The sequence below is a fragment of the Coprinopsis cinerea genome, assembly GCF_000182895.1.
Source record: "Coprinopsis cinerea okayama7#130 chromosome 1 map unlocalized cont3.1, whole genome shotgun sequence".
Taxonomy (NCBI): Eukaryota; Fungi; Basidiomycota; class Agaricomycetes; order Agaricales; family Psathyrellaceae; genus Coprinopsis; species Coprinopsis cinerea.
Window position 1 is genome coordinate 2406301 of NW_003307544.1, and position 20955 is coordinate 2427255.

The 20955-nt window shown below is 51.3% G+C and overlaps 11 protein-coding genes across 11 annotated transcripts; 4 read left to right on the forward strand and 7 right to left on the reverse strand.

Moving 5' to 3' along the window:
- Nucleotides 1-201: 201 nt before the first annotated feature.
- Nucleotides 202-1266, forward strand: CC1G_01730 (hypothetical protein; the record flags this gene model as incomplete). Its single annotated transcript, XM_001828998.2, has 5 exons — nt 202-298; nt 361-639; nt 698-789; nt 846-947; nt 1003-1266. 5 exons carry the CDS (start codon nt 202-204, stop codon nt 1087-1089), a joined length of 657 nt encoding a protein of 218 aa, XP_001829050.1. The 3' UTR covers nt 1090-1266.
- On the reverse strand, nt 1162-6058 carry CC1G_13692 (hypothetical protein; the record flags this gene model as incomplete). The annotated part of the gene is made up of 19 exons (XM_002912114.1): nt 1162-1396; nt 1457-1567; nt 1620-2047; nt 2103-2283; nt 2334-2554; nt 2608-2780; nt 2829-3198; nt 3251-3420; nt 3474-3690; nt 3740-3918; nt 3970-4129; nt 4183-4318; nt 4366-4400; nt 4453-4581; nt 4638-4910; nt 4960-5308; nt 5362-5515; nt 5563-5871; nt 5923-6058. The coding sequence occupies 19 exons, from the start codon at nt 6056-6058 to the stop codon at nt 1162-1164; spliced, it is 3966 nt and encodes a 1321-aa protein (XP_002912160.1).
- A 172-nt stretch (nt 6059-6230) lies between these two features.
- CC1G_13693 (hypothetical protein) lies at nt 6231-7004 on the reverse strand (the record flags this gene model as incomplete). The annotated part of the gene is made up of 1 exon (XM_002912115.1): nt 6231-7004. One exon carries the CDS (start codon nt 7002-7004, stop codon nt 6231-6233), a length of 774 nt encoding a protein of 257 aa, XP_002912161.1.
- Nucleotides 7005-7253: 249 nt separating this feature from the next.
- On the reverse strand, nt 7254-8060 carry CC1G_01732 (hypothetical protein; the record flags this gene model as incomplete). The annotated part of the gene is made up of 1 exon (XM_001829000.1): nt 7254-8060. The coding sequence occupies one exon, from the start codon at nt 8058-8060 to the stop codon at nt 7254-7256; it is 807 nt and encodes a 268-aa protein (XP_001829052.1).
- A 928-nt stretch (nt 8061-8988) lies between these two features.
- Nucleotides 8989-12098, reverse strand: CC1G_01733 (LCCL domain-containing protein; the record flags this gene model as incomplete). The annotated part of the gene is made up of 7 exons (XM_001829001.1): nt 8989-9084; nt 9142-9378; nt 9434-10292; nt 10345-10786; nt 11435-11540; nt 11598-11987; nt 12045-12098. 7 exons carry the CDS (start codon nt 12096-12098, stop codon nt 8989-8991), a joined length of 2184 nt encoding a protein of 727 aa, XP_001829053.1.
- Nucleotides 12099-12280: 182 nt separating this feature from the next.
- CC1G_01734 (hypothetical protein) lies at nt 12281-12925 on the reverse strand (the record flags this gene model as incomplete). The annotated part of the gene is made up of 1 exon (XM_001829002.1): nt 12281-12925. One exon carries the CDS (start codon nt 12923-12925, stop codon nt 12281-12283), a length of 645 nt encoding a protein of 214 aa, XP_001829054.1.
- Nucleotides 12926-13048: 123 nt separating this feature from the next.
- On the forward strand, nt 13049-14301 carry CC1G_01735 (hypothetical protein; the record flags this gene model as incomplete). The annotated part of the gene is made up of 5 exons (XM_001829003.1): nt 13049-13299; nt 13348-13528; nt 13587-13822; nt 13875-14124; nt 14179-14301. 5 exons carry the CDS (start codon nt 13049-13051, stop codon nt 14299-14301), a joined length of 1041 nt encoding a protein of 346 aa, XP_001829055.1.
- An 81-nt stretch (nt 14302-14382) lies between these two features.
- Nucleotides 14383-15404, reverse strand: CC1G_01736 (hypothetical protein; the record flags this gene model as incomplete). The annotated part of the gene is made up of 5 exons (XM_001829004.2): nt 14383-14956; nt 15009-15022; nt 15073-15119; nt 15170-15274; nt 15338-15404. The coding sequence occupies 5 exons, from the start codon at nt 15402-15404 to the stop codon at nt 14383-14385; spliced, it is 807 nt and encodes a 268-aa protein (XP_001829056.2).
- A 216-nt stretch (nt 15405-15620) lies between these two features.
- CC1G_01737 (phosphotyrosine protein phosphatase) lies at nt 15621-16616 on the forward strand. Its single transcript, XM_001829005.2, has 5 exons — nt 15621-15719; nt 15777-15903; nt 15954-15975; nt 16028-16225; nt 16286-16616. Exons 1-5 carry the CDS (start codon nt 15671-15673, stop codon nt 16364-16366), a joined length of 477 nt encoding a protein of 158 aa, XP_001829057.1. The 5' UTR covers nt 15621-15670; the 3' UTR covers nt 16367-16616.
- On the reverse strand, nt 16251-18839 carry CC1G_01738 (methylmalonate-semialdehyde dehydrogenase). Its single transcript, XM_001829006.2, has 16 exons — nt 18604-18839; nt 18410-18543; nt 18281-18357; nt 18142-18228; nt 18016-18094; nt 17847-17965; nt 17658-17787; nt 17572-17599; nt 17479-17521; nt 17383-17430; nt 17301-17333; nt 17152-17248; nt 16927-17103; nt 16618-16875; nt 16536-16563; nt 16251-16479 (listed from the first exon to the last, which is right to left on the reverse strand). Exons 1-16 carry the CDS (start codon nt 18820-18822, stop codon nt 16405-16407), a joined length of 1632 nt encoding a protein of 543 aa, XP_001829058.2. The 5' UTR covers nt 18823-18839; the 3' UTR covers nt 16251-16404.
- A 316-nt stretch (nt 18840-19155) lies between these two features.
- On the forward strand, nt 19156-20904 carry CC1G_01739 (hypothetical protein; the record flags this gene model as incomplete). The annotated part of the gene is made up of 5 exons (XM_001829007.2): nt 19156-19539; nt 19595-20200; nt 20251-20682; nt 20735-20789; nt 20843-20904. 5 exons carry the CDS (start codon nt 19156-19158, stop codon nt 20902-20904), a joined length of 1539 nt encoding a protein of 512 aa, XP_001829059.2.
- Nucleotides 20905-20955: the final 51 nt, after the last annotated feature.

Here is a 20955-nt window from a genome sequence, read left to right on the forward strand (position 1 = left end):
TTCCATAGATTATTACCTTACATACCACGACTACATACCGGCTATGAAAATGCAATTGCGGTTGCAATTGGAAAGACCCCGTGAAGTGAAACTGAATCCGGATCCGGTAACGATATGCACCCGCCCATGTATACCCCAGAAGCTCTTAAACTCCGGGGTTGAGTCTGCTTCAGGGTATCGTCTACCTTGTCTCTTGCCGTCATGAGCGCTGCACCTGCAAAGCCTGTCCACCCTCTTCTCGCCAAATACCTCACGCAACTAGCTCTCCATCCTCTCAGGACGAAGGCTATCACAACTGGTTCGTCGAAAGCCATATCCAAGCTGGCTTAATCCTAATTGCCGTCATCTCTTGCATTACAGCGACCTTATGCTTCTTGCAGGAAGTACTGGGAAGTAACCTTGCTGGAGTGCCAGCAAGGCCTTCCAAAGGCTCTCCCGCCCTCGTACGGTCATTGCAAAGCGTCCATGTCGACCTCAAAGCCGTCAAGATGGCCCTCTATGGCTTCCTCGTCTCTGCACCCCTTAGCCATGTCCTCGTATCCCAACTTCAGAAAGCCTTTGCTGGAAAGGATTCCCCGGCCGCCAAGCTAGGTCAAATCGTGGCCAACAACCTCCTCGTGGCCCCCATCCAAACATCTGGTTCGTCATTTCCTTAGGGGCTCCGCATTCGTCGTGTTGCTAAACAGTGTGGTGTTAGCCTACCTCGCCTCTATGGCTGTTATCAATGGAGCCACCTCGATTGCTGAGATCGTCAAGACTATCAAGGCCGGGTTCTTCTCTGTTATTAGGGTACGCCTGGTTCATGTCGTCCAGGGCGTTCTGGATCACTAATAGGGTCCATTCAGGTATCCTGGATCGTGTCGCCCCTCTCCCTCGCATTTGCCCAGAGGTTCGTTCCCGTCGAGCTCTGGGTCCCATTCTTCAACGCCGTCCAATTCGTCCTCGGGGTACGTCTATCACTGGATGTCAAGTTGCGACCATATGTTTATCCTCGCCTTACAGACCTACTTCAACTACCGCGTCAAGCAGCTTCGGCTGGCAGCTTTGAAGAAGGAGCAGGAAAAGAAAGACGAAGACAAGTCCTCATAATGAGGCGATATTCGATACCAACGCTTCACGACGTGTTATCCCTATCCTCGCATATATATGTTGCATACCCTACTACGATGACTGTCGAACTACGATACAAACATGGGATGGCGAGACCTGTTGACTGTACGAGCGTTTGCACTTCGAGTCGGGAATCACCAATTCTGTGTCCACTGCAAAAGGTCCGATGCTGTAGAGGCCAGGTCGGTCAACGAATAATCGCGGCTGAACAGTCGCAGATTCCCCTGGGGGGAGTTCATTCCTGAATGTGAGACGCCCAGAATATGGTGCAGTATTGTGTGCGGGCCTTCAAGCAGATTGTCATCAGCTTTCAGCGTCCCGCGTAGAGATAGGGGAGAATACATACGTTAGATCAGGGGCCGTTGGTTGACTTCCGGGTCGCAGCTTCAGGGTTACCCGGGCGTCGTACAGGGGTGAATGGTTTCGAAGAACAATGCTCACGGGAACATGGCATGGACTAGGAGCGCATCAGCAACCTCGAGGGCACTACTCGCACCGTATACACGTACCCTTTTCCAAAGTCATGGCTAATCTCATTACCCTCTACGGTCGCCACAGTCGGATCCACATCCACGTTCCACTGACTCGTCCGAATTCCTTCAAGAAGCTCGGCCTTTTCTCGAACTGTCTCCGCGTACATGCTTCGCTTCACTTTAGCGTTCTCTGCATTGGCGATGATTTCGTTCAGCGCGCCGTGGGTCGCACCGAGATTGATACCGAATACCATAACATGTCCTTTACGCTTCTGGGCTGGCATTTCCCAAAATATGGCAAGGTCGACGGAGGTGGGACTGTAAAGCGGGAATATGTTCGGATGCGAATCTTCAGGGATATGTGGATGTTGCTGCCTTTCGATTTCAGCTACATGTTGGCGTCGCTCTGCTTCGATCAAGCACCAGAGGTCGGAGGTATGTATCGAGTAGCGCTGGGAAGGCTCCTATGAAGCAACCAATGAGTATCTCTGTCAGGGCAGGCAAAGACATAGCCAGTACCTGAATAATATGGCTGCAGAAGAGATCAAGTTCAGGTGGTTCTGAAGAGGAGATAGGGTTTCCTGAAAGGACGTCGCCCAGTTTCTGTGTCAAGAAATCGATAGACTCTTTCTTGCCCTCTCCGTCGAGCCATTGTTCTGCGCTCAGGACGACCTTCGCTTTCTGTGATGGTGACACAGACCTTCGCTGATATTTGAGCTGGATTTACCTTGAATTGAAAAAAGTACTCACGACTGTGCGGCCTCTACTGTGTGGAATTTCCACAAAGGGCTGATCGCAGATATTTGTGTGATGGAGACAGTGGATGAAAGGGAGGACGACGTTGCCTCTACTGTTAGAATGAACGGACAGTCCCGCGAAAGTGATGGTGTCGTGGAAACGGCGATATCGAGGATGGGCTGCACTTCGAACGTTCTCGACAATCGATCGGAGTGGAATGGAGAGGAATCGTTCTGCTGGAGAAGTCAGCAATGGGCGTGAACATGTTAGGGGAGTCAGCAGTCACCTCGCGGTACAAGATTAGGAAAAGTAATTCATGAGAACCTGTGCGATCGGCGTGCAGGCACACCGAAAGTTCCTTGTAGGAACCCGATTCGAGTGGGACATCCAGTGGTACTCGTTGCGGTTCTGGTAATCCGAGCGTATTCTTTGAACGGATGATCTCGGACGTCGATGATGCTACAGCAGATTAGCCCCGGTCAGCGGGATTGCTGAGAGAATACTTACATATCAGACGCTCGTTCTCTTCTCCAATGCAAACGGCCTCTTCGCCTCCTAATACTAGCCAGACCTCGTTTATAGGTTTGGTCCCAGTGTTGGTCAGAAGTATTTTCATCTCTTCAATTTCTCCTTGCTTCAGTATAAGGTCCCCGTCATCAACAAAAGTGACAGACAGCTTGTTGTCGGCTGGCGAGACATCAACTTTAAGATAAACGTCGGGAGCATACGTTGGCGTTTGTCGCTGAGCCAGGGTGTCGTTAAGCCGGCGACCTCTCGAAGCGAGGGACTCCGTCGAAGAAAGAATTCCCAAAAAGTCATATTGGACCTTGGAAATTAAAAACTTCCCGGACTTGAGGGCCTTTAGAGCTATCGGAATCTGGTGGAATGAGAGGTCAGGAGATAGGCCACTCCCATAAAATGCTGCTTACCGTTCGTGATTCCTTGGCCCCCAGTACGATGTCACTGACTCTTTCAACTTCTACCGTTGACTCGATGGGGCCCTCCGAAGGGCCGTTTGTCTCAAGGATCAGCGTCAAGTTGTTCAACTCGACATCCGCGTCTAGAGGGTTTTGCACGGCGAGGTCAACCCAAAATGTGTCTACAAAAGACCATCATTAACGCAGTCGAAGTGATGCGGATCTGTAAACTTACCCCCTGCGCACACCTGCCGCCCGGATGCCAGGCGTTCCTTTCCTCCTTTGGACTTCCAGAACGACTGCCATTGATTCTCACGTTTTTCCCAGATAACTGGATGAGAGGATATGCTGTCATCTGAAAACCTAATTTTCGATTGCCTGGATTGACAAAACTTGAGTGGAAGACTGAGATTGAGGGTTTTCAGAGCCTCAGGTTCCGTTGATGCAAGATGCTATGTGGAATGTGAGTACAGAGGCACCCCTGCATTGCAAAGTGTTTACCGCAAACGCGACTCGGAAATCGTCCAGAAAGGTTCTGTCGTGAGAAGATCGGTTGGCTTCCTCCGTCGCACCTTCCAACTGGCCAATAGTTTGTAAGGCTGGACTCTTAAGAACTCTCAAAGCGCCTAGGAACATTTGAACAGCCCCGGTGATGTTGCCCGTTGTATACAGCAGTCGAGCTGGAACACATGTGTTAGAATCGGAATGAGCGATCCATTGGTTTCACTCACCCAGAGGATGTTCGACACCCGCCCTGATGTCCACAAACTGCTCTACGGAGGATGTTGGTGACTTCCCTTCAGAGTCCCAGAACGATGGTGACAGCTCCTTAGGCGGTCGTATCTGGTAGAGTTCGTGAGCTTTACGGAAGAAGTAGACTGTTAATGGTTTCTGTGATACCCAAAGTCAACTTAACGCAAAAGTAAGAACTCGGAACGACATACGATGCCACACTTCTCCAACCTATTGGCTGCCAGAGTGTACCAGAATCCAGCTCTTCTAAAGGCCCTCTTTCTAACAGAGCTCAGCAAAGCAGCATGGGCCAAAAGCAACGCGGATGGGGCTTCTTCTGCCTTGAGTCTGTTGGTCAATCACTGGTTTTGAAAGGGAGACAGAAAAGCACGGACATTCCCAGCGGCCCAAACAAGCCATCGTTCGCCTTCTAAAGCATCACTTAAGAAATCTCCTTGATCTATAGCAATCTCCCAACGGACAGCATAAAGCAAAGCGCGAAGCTGGGCGTGTGGCGGGAGGTCGTCGATGGAAGGGTGGATGCCGACCAGCGCATTGGACGCATGGAGCTGCAGGGCAGGAGATGGAGCTGACAAGATGGGAATAATGTCCTGTAGATTCGCGAGGTGAGCAAGCTATAAATCACTGGACAACTACTGAGACCAACCGATCCTCCCTTGCTCTCCTTCCTTAAAGACTCCCAGAGATTGATGGCAAGTTTGAAATCACCAAGGATGGTACAGAATTCTGCTAAACGTCGAGGTTGTGACAGAGGCGTTGGGATTCCATTCGCTGATGAGATCGATCCACTTCGGCCGGGTAATGACGAAACGGAAGAAGAAGAGGTATGCCCAGGTCCAGGGGAGGGCGATGGGGATGAACCAAACAGGCGGCGAGTGGAGGAAAACAGTCGGGATGGAAGCCTTCTCGTCGATGAATACTTCAGGGCGGTCAGAGACTTGGAAGACTTTCAGAAAGGGCTCACTTACGGCCTCGTTCCATTCGACAACGCAGCGTTCCATCCAAGGGATTAGACTCATTACAACAAATTCACGAGTAAACCGTAGCACAGCTTGTATGTCTTTCTCCTCTAGCCTCAGTGTGTTCAAAGCATATGGATTTCCTGGAATCGAGGGTGCGTTGGCGGTCGCAGGAGTTGGAGGAATCGCACCGGTGTGACGCGAAATATATGGAGATTCAGGTCCTGGTGGCGGAGGGAGTCGTGGCATAAGGGCAGGGACAGGTACCGGCGGAGGCGGCGGAGAAGGAAGATTGAGCGGTAACAGGTATGTGTGCAACCCAAACTGCTTTTTGACCGCATTGAACAGTGCGTTGGCTCTGTGATCGTCAGTCAGTTAGCGGTTTTCGATGCGAGACGCGAAATGACAGACTCTTCGTCAGAAAGCGGCGAGTTCTTTGGATGGACAATCACTGTATAACGAAGATGCGTAGGGTCTACCCATGATGGGAGTTGGGGTTGCCTGGCGTGCAGGGCAGTTATGGCCTGTAGTGGGTTTGGCGCCGTTGTCGACACCGCCAGAATGACTACAGTATTGTCAACAACGGCAAGACGTCAAGGCAAATGTGCGTACCTGAGACCGGGTGGTTCCAACCTTCGTTCTTATCAGGAACGATATCGCCTTCTGCACATCTTCGTAGCTCGTCCCACCAGGGCGACCTAACCCGCCCATCCTTCCCCACCTCTTTCTCTCCCCTCTCCTCTACGTCCTGCACCCATTTCTCGCATCTCTTCGTAATACGGGCGGAGATCCAGTCCAGCGTTCGTATGGCGCGTTGCTCCTCTGGTTCACGACAAGCCTCTTCCACCTCAGCCAAGTCGGAGAACCTCAATGCGAAAGAACTGTGCGGAACTGGGACAAGTGACGCTGTTCTCGTGGTAACTGTCCAATAGTCAGGTAACGACGACATCAAGTATTGACGAGGCGTATTACCTTGTGGTAGTGGCGAGAAGGCCTGGAGAATATTGGGTAGAGGAGGCAACCCCGATTCTTCCAATAGCTCCGATAGATCTGGAGAAGGCAGTATACATACGTGAGGGCTCAACGAAGACGGTATCACTGGCGCCATTGTGGAAGCCCTTCTCCAGTTACGGTCTCAGTGACCGACAGAATTCAGAGCCGTCCTCGATGGTGGTCGAGACGAAAGCGACAATGGAGGATGAGATCAAGGGACAGATGCCGTAAACAAATAATATTTGATCAATACAAGTACATTACTTATGCAAAGCTAAGTTGATCACTCAGAATAATCCCAAACCACCACCACCAAACAATCCACCGCCGTCGAATCCACTGTTGTATAGAGCTTCGTCTTGGAGAAATTCATCTCGCTCGTGATGATCGATTGCATCTTCCAACAGCATTCCACCAGCAAGCCCACCGAGCAGCGGGAGGGCACCACCGAATCCTCGACGACGTCCGGAAGAACTGGCCGGAGGTGCTTGTTGATATTGAATCGGAGCAGGCCCATACCCACTCGCAGGAGTGTACTGCGCCTGTGGAGCAGCGTAACCTCCTGTCGGTGGTCCATAATAACGTTGCTGAGGACCATACATCTGTCCTTCCGTCATATTCGATATTTCACCTCCAGACACAGGGACACATACCATTGGACTTTGGTTTCGGCGTTCTTCTCGAGCTTCCAACGACGTAAGTGCTTTGTCCTTCAGCTTCTCCAAGAATCCCTGTTTGTGAGGTGCCCTCGCATTGTTCATCGACGGTTCGACGGCTGGTGTACTAGATGTTCCACCGAATGACCTTCTCCTCCCAAGCATGGGTCCTGGAGGCTGCGCAAAAGTACTGTCCCTCGCCTGGTTCCTCGCTTCTGGATTCTGTCTGAGATATTCGGGGTCCTCGAAAGGATGGTACCATGTCACTCTGGGAGGCGATACCCGTGTGTCTACCTGGAGACGGTTCACATCGGAGGTCGAGGAGGATGATTGGAAATTGCTCACGTAGAAATTACGACCTGACTGGGGATCGTACTGCTCGATCCAACCAGGCGGCAGGGCCATGTTGTTGTACGTAGAAGACATGAGATTGCAGGAGAAATGAATAGGTTTTACAGTGCATTAATATAATGGTAACTTCGGGTGGGCAGTGCGTCACCACATGGACTGTGAAACATCCGAGCACACCACCATTACTCGTGGAAGCTCCTCACTAGGTACTATAGGGGTTTAGTGCATAGTAATCCGGTCAAGCCTTGAAGCTGGGGGGCATAGACATTGTGAATGACATCCTGGTCTTGCGATCCTCCTTGTTCAATATCCTCTCTGGCGTCCTCTTCGCCCTCGTTCTTCATCATTCCGTCTCCGATACTGGTTTCGCCTGTCGTGTTGGTTCCACCCTCCCTTGCGCTTCTCGGTCCACTGAACCCAACCGTCTCCGTCGTTGCCTGTCCGTCGTGCTTGACCATTTCCCGTACCATCGTCATCGTTCCCAGTTAAACCCCATGTGGCGGCCGGTGAATCTCCCCACACTTCTGCGTTAGGTCCCCAGCCATTATCATCTCCCGGGTCGTGGTTAGACGCCTTGTGGTTGCTCCAGCCATCCCCCTGTTGCTTCTCTTCCTTGTCGAGGTCACTCTGTGTCCAGTACCACCCTGTCGCCTTCCTCTCCGCAATCTTCTGGTTCAGAAAAACTTCCAGCTTGAGCTCTTCACCCCTCTCCGCCGCTTCCATCCCTTTAAGCCAGTAGGGAACTAAATCCCGCAGGAGGTCTTCGTGTAGATGTGCTTGGTGGGCAAGGATGTCTTCCATTGTCTGCGGCTTGGAAGGAGGCCTTGTCCATGCACTTTCGTCAATTCCTCCCCACCTGTTCGACTCGTCGACTGGGCGATTGTCAGGGTCTACAGACACCCATCCATCCACTTCTGGCGCTACAGGTGCGGTATGACCATTCAAACTGTCCTTTCCTCCTTCAGCCTTTCCATGTCGACGATTGCGTCTCCTGTTCCTTTTCGCATGATTGTCATAGGAGGTGCTAGGCCGTTGGTGGTCATCGCCCCGGAGGAGTGAACCACGGCGACGTGCATCCGAAGAACCCTGCACAAGAAGGCGGGTCGACATGTGGCAGATACGGTGTGGACAGAGAGACGAGGTGTCCCAGAGATAAGGGCCTGTTGGTTTCTGGTGGTGATGAGGAAGCTCCAGATCCAGGATGGGGGCTGCGCACAGTGCTGCTGACTCGAGCTTCGGGGAATGACTAGCGATGAAGAGTCGCAGCGTTGATCATCAGTCTTATTCCATGGACCCTGTGCTGATATTCAAGTTAATTCCCAAGTTAACCTTGAAAGCCCGCGGTGCTTATCTGTTTCGATGGTGGGACTTGTCACTTGACGAAGAAGCAGGACCAGGTAAGGCAGGTCACCAGGCCTTAGACGCTGGTCGGTAAATGCCGACCGAATTGATGGCAAGAGTCGGAGAAAACTCAGAAAAGTGACAGTCAAGTCGGTGTCACCGTGACGGAAAGGGAGGAAAGGGGATAACGAGTCTACGGTACAGGAGAGGGCGAGGCAACCATATATAGGATAGCAATATGGGACTGTTAAGAAGGAATGGGTATAGGCAGGATAGGAGTTGGAGCTATTAAGACGAGCGTCAATTCCGTGACTCTTTATCCATTTCAGGACGGGCCCAGTTGACAACTGAGTGTAAAGCCTACTTTCATGGCATTCTTCTCTGAGAAAACCGAAAATAAAGGAATGCATGAAAAAATTTGGGCTCCCCCGTCAAGATCAAAGGCTTAGGAAGGTAGTGACCGAATGCTTGAGACGGTTGCCTCTCTACTAGGCTCCTTGCTAGGAGCGGAAGGCTTCACGTTTTCCCCTCCCGCTTTGAATGCGAACTTGAGCGACAGAGGCCCAAGACCTTTCAGTATAGTACACGATGCTTTGAAAGTTTGATTCACATGTCCTAACCGCTACTAATACAAGTACACATTCTAAGAAAGACTGAAAGCAACACTCAGGTCGTAAACGTGGAGGCAACCAAGTATTTAATAAGAAGGCCCTGGAGCAGGATCCACCCACGTTCCGTTGGGCCACAATATGGCCGCCTTTGTGTAGTCTCCAAGGGTGATATCCGATTTGTACTGAGCGATTAACAGTCACTTGGTGCCACGAGTCATTAAACGCACTTGATCACTCACCGCAAGACGGAAGAAATGGGGGAGGGTGGGATCTAATGACGCCAACGAGTACTCGACAGCCAGGCCGACATATCGCTCGACGTCATCCACGAGAAGTGAGAAACCAACCCAAGGGTCGCCTGGAATAATAGGTTCCCAAGCGAGAGTCTGGTTGGCGAGGGGTATACTGGAATTATACGTTGTGGAATTGGTAAGGAATGTGGGTAGCACGGAGCCCAGGACGGCATCTTGGCGAAGCTAGAAAGAGACGCAATTTAGCTCCGATTGGAGGGGAAAGATAGTGGAGACATACGCTAGCTGCAGTCTGAACGATCGAGTCATAGCCCCATCTTGCGACGCCGTGAAGGAACAAGCCAATAAGGACGCCTTGATAGATTGCGGATAGGCGCGTCGGGAAGGCTGTGGCGGGCAGAAGAAGCATTGGGAGAATGTAATGATGGAGACGAAGAGACAGTGTCGGGAGTAATGCGAGGACTAGAAGAACGACGCCCGCAGCCGCGTACCATCGGACGTAGAATAGGAGCCAGCCAGTCTTGCGCATGATGCGAGCTTGGTTGACACCACAGATAAATACGACGAGGAGAAGGATGATGAATGTTGCAAGGCTTCCCGGCCTCTTGTTAAGGTCGGAAGCTGTGAGTCGACTCAATGGGAGTTGGTCGAATGTTTTGTTATTCAGGACACCGACCCAGAATCCGCTCCCGTAAAGGATAAATCCTTCTATAGGTGCCTTCACGATGGCAGGTAAGGTGTAACGTAGTGCCCCCCTCCAAAAGGCGTAAGATATAAATAGCAGCGGCAAGAACCGCCCGAACTGACGTTCGAGGTCAGGGACAGCAGTTCCAGAGTCGGTGAAAAGGCTGATGGTCCAAAACCCAATGCAAATGAGGGACCAGTAAAGCACAATCGGCTTCGGTTGGAGCACGAGGAAGAGTATAGCCGTCGCCACAACACCGACAGCTAAACCAGCATCGCGCAAGTCGTTGCATTTGCCGATTCCAGTGTCTTTAGAAAACCTGAATGCGAGGGGAAAGGTGGTGGGAAATCCTGACGATTCGACGCCGTTGGCCTTGTGGGCGAGGAAGTTGGTAAATTCGCCGACGAGATGGAGTCTTGCACATTGGTCTCCTTTGGCTGTCGTGATTATGCCACTAAGGTCGGGGTTAGTATTAGCCTCTGGAGGTGAGAGTTCGTTGGACTCACGCTTGGCTTGCGGCTGAGCAGATGAAGCTATCCGCTCTGTATGTTTTCTCTTCATCTCCCCCACCGACAACCAAAGGGACGTAGTCCATCTCCTCTGCTCCAATGGTACGTGGATTCTGAAGCAGGGTCCCACATCCAGGAGGGCAGCGGAAATCGTATGTCGCAGATGTGTTCAATGGTAAACATTGTTGTCCGTTGAGACCACATTGGCTGTTGGCGAGCCACAACGTCGACGTGCATCCGAGGAATATTGCGTCGTCAGAGAGCGAAAACGAATGTGCGTGGCTGAGGAAGGCAATGCCAATGATATAGCCTATAGCTACGAGAGCAAATACCCAAGGTCTTCTAAATGGTCGTGCGGCGTTGACCAAGGTGGTTTCGATAGGGATGGATACGCGATGAGCGCGGGCAGTGAAATTTATGTCAAGGAGGGGTGATGGGGCTAAAGGTGCAAAGTAAGGTAGAGCAGCTTGAATTAGCATGGGGCAACGTACGAGGAAGTTCTATTGACGGTCGTGGTCCTCGAATCCAAGATACAACCCGCGATAGCTTCGAGTGTGCGCGAGGATGGGATACTGCGAAAGTATCCATTCTGAGAGAAAGCCATGTTCTAGCACGACTTTTGCGGGAAGACGGTAGAAGAAGATCCCCGCTTGTTTGATATAGCGCTGCAGGTTGCTCTTCTAGATTAAGAGTTGCATTTGACCCTAAACGGCTTTCCCCAGGGTAAATCTCCTTAGAGCGCCGGGTTTCAGGTCTTGAGCAGAGTGTCGATGCAGAGCTTTCTGCCGCCATAACTGTATCCAAAGTGAAACGAAGGAATTATAGACGGGACTAGGAGGCACAGGACATGGTCGTTGCAAATGTGTAAGCCGTAGGGCGGAAACATAACGCTTGTCTTGGCCTGATTGATCCCGTTGCCCTCATGGTTTACGAAGCGATCAACTTGCTGTACTGAGACAAGATTGCGGGGTACTACATAATGTTACAGGGACGATAATTTACAGATTATATTTATGCTTCAAGAGGGCCAACTAGAAGTGCGGAGGGTGAGAACGGTGGGTCAGTAAAGACGTTAAAAATCACATACGATAATCGTAAACCAAGACGGCCTCGATATCTTCGCCCTTGGGGCCAGTGAACTTGACGTGACGGACATATCGTCGCTCGCCGTTGACATCCTTGATACCCCACGCCTGTGCATTCTACCGTCAGCAAGTGGCAATCGTGAAATAAAGGAGAATACAACAAACCTGGTTGGCAATCCAAGTGGTTCCACTCTTGGGGGTATTACTCTCAGAGTATGACTGGATAACACCGTTCTCGAGAGTGTCAGCGGTCCATCCGTTCTTCAGGAAATCGATGTCGATCTCAGAAGGCTTGACACGCCTCGACTTGGTGAGTATGGGACCGAAGACATGGTCTTCGTGCTCCTTCTCCGTCCATGACAACGTTCGCTGTTCGCTGGTTCCAGGAATACCACCAGTGATAGTCTGGTCAATGTTGATCTGCTCAACACCGCTCTCGTCCTTGAAGTGCTTGACGAACAGAGTGATGGTGCCAACGCTGATGGCCTTCCTCTTAAACCAGCCGACGCCCTGGTGGGACAGGATAGCGTCGGTGCTATCGCTGAGGGATTTGTTCTAGGGAAGTGGTTAATAGTATCAAGCGCAAACGACCTGACGAAAAAGAGGGCTCACCATGGTATATCTACCAGAGATATCCAGGGAGGTAAGTTCAGCAGGAACGGCCATGGTTGCAGACGATAGAAAGCGGGGTAATGCAATGGAATGGAATATGGAGAAGGACGAGTTCTTGTTTCTTTAGAGGCAAGACGGAAAATCACATGGAGAAACAGGACTACATGCGGACAGAAACCAAGAACGACCATCGTGACATGTTCTGCTGTCATAGACTCGGCGGACGGAAGAGGTTGTCAAGCGCGTTTGGGTGCAAATACTGTGACAACTCTCCAGATGGCGTCTTTGCCGCGTTCCCAAGCCTGGGGACCCCGCGCTTCATCACCGCCGAATTCCACCATAATACCATCTGCTGACCACTCGCACCAAATTCCAATTGACCCAGAAGACGGCCCCGCTCCTCCGCCTTTCCGATCAGGTTCTCCAAGGGTACCAACGAAATCTTTGCCCGTCGACTCCTCCGTAATGGTTATTCTTGCAGGACGAGAGATCGCGTTGCCGTCTTTATCATTGATATTCGTTGCGAGGTCGAATTCAAGCGGGAGGGCTTTGTACGTTGCGAATGCGATTTCTGAAGGTCGCGACGAGCCAGGCTTGGACGTGTCCCTTATCTTTGCCGTATTGTACACGTCGATGCTGTCCAATGCAAGACGACTGAGCTCGAGTTGCTCGTATTTGAGACCCGTCCGGGGTTTGTAGCCCGCGTTGGGTGAGAACAGGAGACTAATGCCCAAGGGATAATAGTTGAAGTAGACAGCGTCCGAATATGCTTTGACTTCTGGAATAGGCGCGCTGCCGCCACTCAATTCAGACAAGAAATTGACGAGAGGAGCGGACGATGGTGAGGCGCCCAGAAGCTGGTGGATCTGTGGCGAGGACATGGCGAATTGGAGAGAATAGGAGGCCAATCAACGCGATCAGCTGGCAGCGCTCATGATCATGTGATTGGGATGCGCGGATGATCGTGATGTTGCAAGGCATTCACTTACACACGTTGGCTTGAAATGTCCTCCAAGTTAGAGCCAGCAGATACAGAACTGCCCTTCGATTCTGACGACTCCGAGCACACCAGCTTCCTTCTGTCGTCGTTCCAAACAGGTCTCAACCTAGTTCGTCCCTGGGCACCGCAGCTGGTCCCACTGGTCGTCTGTCTGGTCTTCATCCCTCTTATCTTGGCATTGTCAACCATTGCTGGCTATGTGGTGTGGTCAAACCTTTCAGCGCAATGGGAGACGCCATTGTACATGCAGTATGGGTTAGTAATGTTCCTCTAGTGCAAAGATTCAATCTGACGACTCTACAGAGACGGTGTAACACCGTATGCCCAAATTTCGATCCACAACCTGCACTCCCAGCAGCGCTACGACGTATCTCTTCATCTCAAAGTACCAGCCACAGAGTCCAACTTCCAACTTGGCAACTTTATGACCACCTTGACATTGACGACGATGAACAACGCAACACTGGCGACCGTCCGACGACCGGTAGGGCCTCTCTCTTTTTAGCGCCCGACAGACAGAGGAAACTGACGCGAATGTTTAGGCCATCGCCATTGAACCAAACCCGAGTGGATGGTGGGCCTGGTTCTTTGGAAAGCCCAATGTGATCAACATCGATGTCCCACTTCTGTCGGCCTTTGTCCCCGGGAACTCAAGGATCCAAGGCCATGTCCAAGTTGGTCGGTTCGACCAATGGAAGAGCATTGGAAGTGGCCAGGGACGTGAACTGAGTATCCTTTCGGCGTCCCTTCGAGGATTGGCCGTACCGCATGGTATCCGGTATGTTACAAACCCAAACTGTATGTTCTAGGATGCTAACCACCGTGTACAGTGGTCTCGCCATTCGATTCCGTTTGCTATCCTCGTTGGTCGCAGGGTTCACTTTCCTTACGATCCTCACTGTCATCATGGGCACATGTGTCCTCCCAGCTGTACTTCCTTCGCAAGACGCGTTAACTGAAGGGGAAGGGAAACCAAAGCGCAGGGTCGGCTCAAATTCCATTGCTTTCCCGTCTTACGACAACTTGAAAGTTCGTAAGAAGCGGAAATCCCATGCCCGGAGGAGCACTAGCGAGGGAACAGTATGTTGATCTCTTTGACAAATTCTCGATGCAATTCGTTGACACTTCGTTTAGGGATTGGGACTAAAACAAGAAGAGTCGTTCTCAATGATACCGCCTGCCGAGGATCCCATCCCCGAGAGGATTCGCCAGCGCAGGATTAGTACCAAACGCGAGTCCCAAGAAGAAGATTCTTAACGCCCGTAATTACCCTTTCCACTGTATCATACATTATATCTAACGACTGGATGTCGGTAATGCCCCTAACACTGAATGCAATTACGCAGTGTCGTCCTTACTAGGCGGCGCCTTGGAGGTATCTTCCTTCGGTTCTTCGTCTTTCTCCCCCTTCCTTTCATCGGCCCCCTCTTCCTCTTCCTTGGCCTCCGCCTTCACCTCAGACTTAACTTCCTTCGCCGGTGTCGGTTCAGCCTTCTCCACTTGCTTCCCTTTAGAACCCTTCTCATCTGACAAAAGACCTTTGGCCAAATCATCAGCCTCATCTCCACCCAGTCCAAGCTGCTCGATCAGATCCTTCAATTCGTCCTCCGTTACCTTCAAGCCCTGCAGCTCATACCCCGCTATCTCCTCCCCCAAGTCAATCTTCTTGGAATCATCCTCTCTGTTCACGGGAATCGGTTTCTTGTCCTTGTTCTTAATTCTGAGGGGGGACTGCTGTTCAGCGATGATGTGTTTCTTGATATGGTCGGGTGTCATTTCCATGGGGAGGACGGCGCCTGGAACGCCAATCGGTTTGGCGACCGGAGGCGGACGCTCTTCGTCAATTGCAGGGTCCCAAGGTTCCTTGAGTTTGAGGAATTGGTCTAGTTCGCCATATTCGACCGCTTCCTCGCTTTGAGCTGTACATGAGCCGTGGTTCAAGTCGGCAAAGCGGAGGGACCTACAACTGCGCGAAAGTCTGGAGAAGAGGTTACGCTTTGCTAATGACAAAAGAAATATAACACGCACTCCAACGAACTGATATCCTACCAAAATTCCAGGTAACTGTTGTTTGTCTAACCTACAATGTCAGTGCCATTGCTGCGGTTGTCGTAAAAACACGCACCCAACGGCGCTTTCCTCCTCCACAATCGCTTTGCGTCCTCGTCCGAAGCCAAATCATAAGATGTAAATGGGATCTTCTTCATTTGGAGTATCCGCAGGAGGTATTCTGTCGACCACCGTGAATCAGTCCTATCGTTCTAACGATATTCCCCCACGGCTTGACACTCACCTTGCCTCTGTCTCAGAGCCGGCTGAGAAGCAATGGTCGTCAGAAAGAGATGGATCGGCGGCCCCATGGTATATTGATTCTGCGCAGTGTTGTTAGTCGAAACCAATGGTTAAGAGACAGCCAGCGACAGACACACAACCGTCAGTGATCACGCAGCTGCATGCAGCACAGGGGCCGTTTGTTAAGATGCCGGATTGGGCATTTGTCAGAATCATGGAATCGATCGTGATCAGGGGCTAATTTCCCTAATCTCCGAGTCAGCAGGCGTTTTGCTTCTTCCTCTCCAACCTCTACCTTCTGCATAACCGATATACGTAGTGCACTGTGAAAAACATGACTCGCCCAGACCCTTCTGAAGTCAAAGTTTTGGTGGTTTGCCTGGGTGAGTTACAGTGCCTGCTCCCGAGAATAGGTTGGTATGTTAATGGCCTTGCTGCAGGAAACATTTGCCGTTCACCGATGGGCGAAGCTGTTCTAAGGCATACAGCAAAGGAAAGAGGTCTTGATATTAAGGTAGACAGCGCGGGAACGGCTGGCTACCATATTGGCGAAGACCCAGACGAAAGGTATATTGCACGCCATTTGCCGTGAACGACTAACGCTGATAATCCCCCAGGACAACGGCGGTTTGCAAGAAAGTAAGTCGCTAGCCATTTCAAGGAAGCACTATTCCAACCGTTTCACACACAGAGAGGAGTTGCTATTGACTGCCAAGCGCGTCAAGTCGCCACTTCCGACTTCATCAACTTTACCCACATTCTCGCTGCCGATCAGAACAACCTCAAGCACCTCGAATCCATGAAGCCTGCAAATGCAACAGCGACTGTACGTCTATGGGGTTCCTACCTCGATGGGAGACCCATTCCAGACCCCTACTACGGCCGCGCAGTAAGTCACTTCGAGTTGATGAACAAGAATAAATGTAATTGATTGTCTATGGGTGTACAGAGTGGATTCGATGACTGCTTCGAACAATGCGTGAAATTATCCAATGCCTTCCTCGATGATGTTTTCGGGAAATCCGACTAGATACCTTGGCCCTCTGATGGTCGGAGGACGCCATCCGTTTAATGGTGGGTAGGCATGTTGACGGATGCTCGGTTGCCAAGGGCGTCTTCGGCCTTCCATAGGCTGGTGATGGTCTACAGGCAAATGCGGTTAGGATATAGCTTGGACAGAATAGGTGCCAGCGACTTGCCTTGTTCTGAGTGTAGAAGTTGATACCGCTGTCGATACTATATAAGTGGAAACATCGAATGAAAGACGAATGGAATACGCACCTCTTGCCGTAGAAACCAATATCCCCCAACACACTGGCCTTGTTTCCACTCCATGAGAACATAGGCAAAGGTACAGGGATGGGGACGTTGACACCAAGCTGGCCGACGTTGACCTCAGTCTCGAACTTGCGTGCGGTCGCACCCGACTGAGTAAAGATGGCAGCACCGTTGCCATATCGGTTGTTATTAATGATGTCGAGGGCATCATCCAGAGTCTCGGCTTGAAGGACGATCAAGACAGGACCGAAGATCTCTTGGCTAAGATAATAAATGAGCGAAAGCTTGCGAAGTCATTCCATGTGGACGTACTCGTAGCACTTCATACCGACGCCACCCTTGATGATAGTAGGACCAACGAAGTTTCCGTCAGGATAATCGGGAACAGAAATATTTCGACCATCGAGGAGAATTTCGCCACCATCTGCTTCGGCGGAGCTGATGAGACCGAGAATCCTCTCCTTAGCGGCGGGCGAAATAACTGGACCCCTAGGTCTGGTTAGTAAACTGTAGCCGTTGATGCGAAGGCTCACTCACAAATCAGCGCCTGGCTCGAAGCCCCCGCTAACCTTCAGTTTCTTTGCTCGCTCCACCAGCTCCGGCAGCCATGCCTGAGAGTCGCCGACGAGGATAGCTGAGAACTGGATCACTAAAAGAGAACTACAGCTCGGCAGTCGGAGACTTACCGACAGAGACAGCCATACATCGCTGGCCAGCGGCTGTTTGCATGCTCAGTGAGAGATAACAGGATTGTATGAATAAGCGTACCTCCGAAAGCAGCACCGACAATAGAGTTCAGGGCAAGGTTCTTGTTGGCTACGATGGCATTAGCATTAACTCACAGCAAGGATCGCGAGTAATTACCATCAGGCATCAAGATTGCATGATTCTTAGCACCAAGGTTGGCCTAACTTGTCGTCAGTACGATGTGGAGGACGCCACGGATTGAAGACATACCTGGACACGCTTGCCATTTTGTGTACCTCTAGATGGGGATGTCAGTGGTGGGCCCTAGAATTCCGCTAGCGCTTCATGGATCTTACCGGTCATAGATATGTTTGCCAGCCTTGTCACCACCCACAAAGCTGATAGCCTTAATGGCTGGGTGATCACAGATGGCATTGACAGTAGGAACGCCTCCGTGGACAACGTTGAGCACCCCGTCAGGAAGGCCTGAGGAGGCGAGAGCTATGAGTTCGAGACCCCGACAAGGTGAGGCAATCTAAGCTCACCGGCTTGCTGGCAGAGTTCGGCAATCATCATAGCTGCACCAGGGTCTCGTTCCGAAGGTTTGAGAACCAAAGTGTTACCAGTGACCGCTGCCAAAGGAATTGTCCATAACGGAATCATCCTTCAAACAGAGTTAGAGCGTGGAGACGTTCCGTCCAAGAGTCAACTTACGCAGGGAAGTTGAAGGGGGCAACGCTGGCACAGACGCCCAAGGGGACGCGTCGAACATAGGTATCCATGTCCTTGGTAACTGTACAAAGTCAATTGAAGTCGCGCTCCGGAAGGTCTGTTGTGTACCTTCAAGTTTGTCGCCAAGCAGGTTGGAGGTAATACCGGCAGCGGTCTCTACCACCTGCAGACCACGCAGCAAGTCGCCATGAGCATCTACAGTGCCGGGTCAGAAACAGCAATACGATAAGAGCATTGCAATACTCGCCTGCCCAAGTCTTTCCTTGCTCCAATACGATACTCGCTGCAATTGCATCCGCGTTCTTGCGCAACAGGTGCTGGAGTCTGGGGAAACTGTGAACACACAGAGAGAGCTCTGAAGGCTGGGAAGACGCACTCCAAAACAAATTTCTGACGCGTGAGGAGACTCGTCCTGCTCCATGTTTTGAAAGCCTGAGATGCAGCATCGACAGCTTGCTCAAACTCAGTCTCGGTGGTTTGGGGAACCCGGGTCAAGACAGTTTGAGTCGACTAATGGAATAGTAAGTAACGGGGATTCTCCCGGATCATAGAAACCAGAGATAGACGTACAGGGTCTTGCACCTCTATCCATTCTGTGCTCTTGCTTTCTACAAACTGGCCGCCAATAAAGTTCTTGGTGTTAGCCCCTGTCGCGCTGGTGCCTTTCCACTCTGCTGAGATTTGCTCGGCTTTCGGGCGAGCTGCGGCACTGAGAGCCTGAAGACGTGCGGTTGTTGAAATTCCACGAGAACCGATTGACCTGAGCAAGGCGAAGCGAGGGCCTGGCATTGTTGGAGTGGGGAGAGGGAAAGACGATATCCGCTGGCTTCCGGCAACAGGGGCTTCATATTTACCTCCGGATCTTGGCGGCTCCTCAAAGTGGGGAAGCCACCACGTGCTCCCTGTCGCGCGGTGACCAAACCCAGGCTTGGCGAAAACACGCCTAACTTGTCATTTTCTCGACCTTTCCAGCGACCCGTCTTCATATTTTTTTTAGTGTTCGAGTCCCTTTTCTAGTTTCTTTGCGTCGTGGTGCACACGACCCAAGACATGAACACTGCTTTCTATTCAAATCATGGCGCGTCGACGAGCTCCAACCCTTTTCCAAACCAGTTCACCACCATGAACCCTCAACATTTGACCGCGAACCTGCCTTTACGCGATACTCATGCGCAGCAGCAGCTCAACCCACAAAACAACTGGAATCCACAGATGAACGTCCATCAGCAGCAAATGCTGAACCAGCAACAGTTCCCAATGGGTATGCAGCAGGACCAGATGCAATTTCAACCACAGTCGTGGTTGAACCAACAGAACCAGTCTACCAACGGTATCAACCCATTGGGTGGTTTCACCATGAACTATCTGTCACCACAGGTCCTTCAGGACGCGATTGCCCTCTCAGTACCCGTCGGGCCAGAAGATGAATCTCTTTTGGTGAAACATATCCTCGACGGTCTTAAGCGAGGAGAGAACTACAAAGTAATTTTGAATGGCCTGCACGGGGTGAGTCTCCCGCTACTAAACTTTTGGGTCACGACTGATCTATCGTCTTGGTCAGAAAAACGACCATTCGGCTAGTCTATGGAAAGACTATTACCTGGAACACAAAGAAAGGATCGATGCGTGGATTAACATGTGTCAACAGAAAGGGAGCAGCGCCTCCTCAACGCCGATCGAACCACCCAAGCACAAAGAACGGACACCTTCCATCTCAGCACCGATTCGCAACGGCCAACCCCAACCAACAATCAAGGCTCCTACGATAAAGAAACCCTCACCCTCCGCCTTCCGAGTCAGTTCAGCAACCCCTTCAGGGTCAGCCACGCCATCCGTCCCTCTTAAGAAGCCCAAAAAGGCACCGTCTCCAGACCGAACGACTCCTCAAGCATTGGCTCAAGCTGCAGGCAGTCGGAGATCCACGATAAACAGCCTAACTGTCAGTTCTCCCGTGTTCAACAGGCACCTTCCACCACCACATGCAGAAATCAAGATTCCGCCGCCACCTTCCCGCTCTCCTAGCCCTCCAACCATTATCATACCAAAGGGACGCGGACACAAGTACACCGACCAAGACCACGAATTCTTCATCAAGTTCATCCAGTGGCGATTAAAGGACAATCCCGAACTCACTCGAACACAGCTATGCGATATGTTGGGCGAGAAGGTCAGATCACCCTATTGCGATTCAGTCAGAGATTCTCAAACCCTCACTAGGCACCTCATCATACTGCACAATCTTGGGCATCGTACTGGCATTTGAACCACGACCTACCCGATAAAATCCTGGCGGCAGCTAGGGAAAGTACATATGTTGATGATGTAAATGACGCTGTTTCAAGTGAAGAGTCACCACCTACCCGGAAACGCCCCCGATACCGAGACGACACGACGACTGAAGAGGACGATTCTTCAAGTGAAGAAGAAGCGCCGAGGCGGAGGGCCAGCAACAAACGGAGAGTTGAGGTCAAAGTGGAAGAAGGCAGTGACGACGACACGCCGGTGCGTGTCTGGAAAGAGCATCAAATGGGTCAGAAAGGCGGTTCCTTCACCGAAGCCGACATGTATATCACCGCAAAATACATCGCTGACTTCCCCAACTGGGGAGCTACCATGTCGAAGGACCGATGGGGGCCATATGCACGGAAGGTATTCTCACTTCATTGCATTCGATATTGAATGGATCCTAACACGTCCTCAGTATCCTCAAAGGTCAGAGAAAGCTTGGCGTGAATACTATAGGCGGTATGAAACCGGTGAGCAACTCTCTCGAGTCTCAACTAGTGGTGCCTTCTAACGTTTCGAACAGAAATAGACCGCCTAGTGCATAAAATTAAGAAAGAGGAGAGAAGAAAGAAGTCTTCTCGATAGCTCTGAGCTTGGTCGGGATTCGCGACGCGTCGAGATTTTCCATCCACCGCA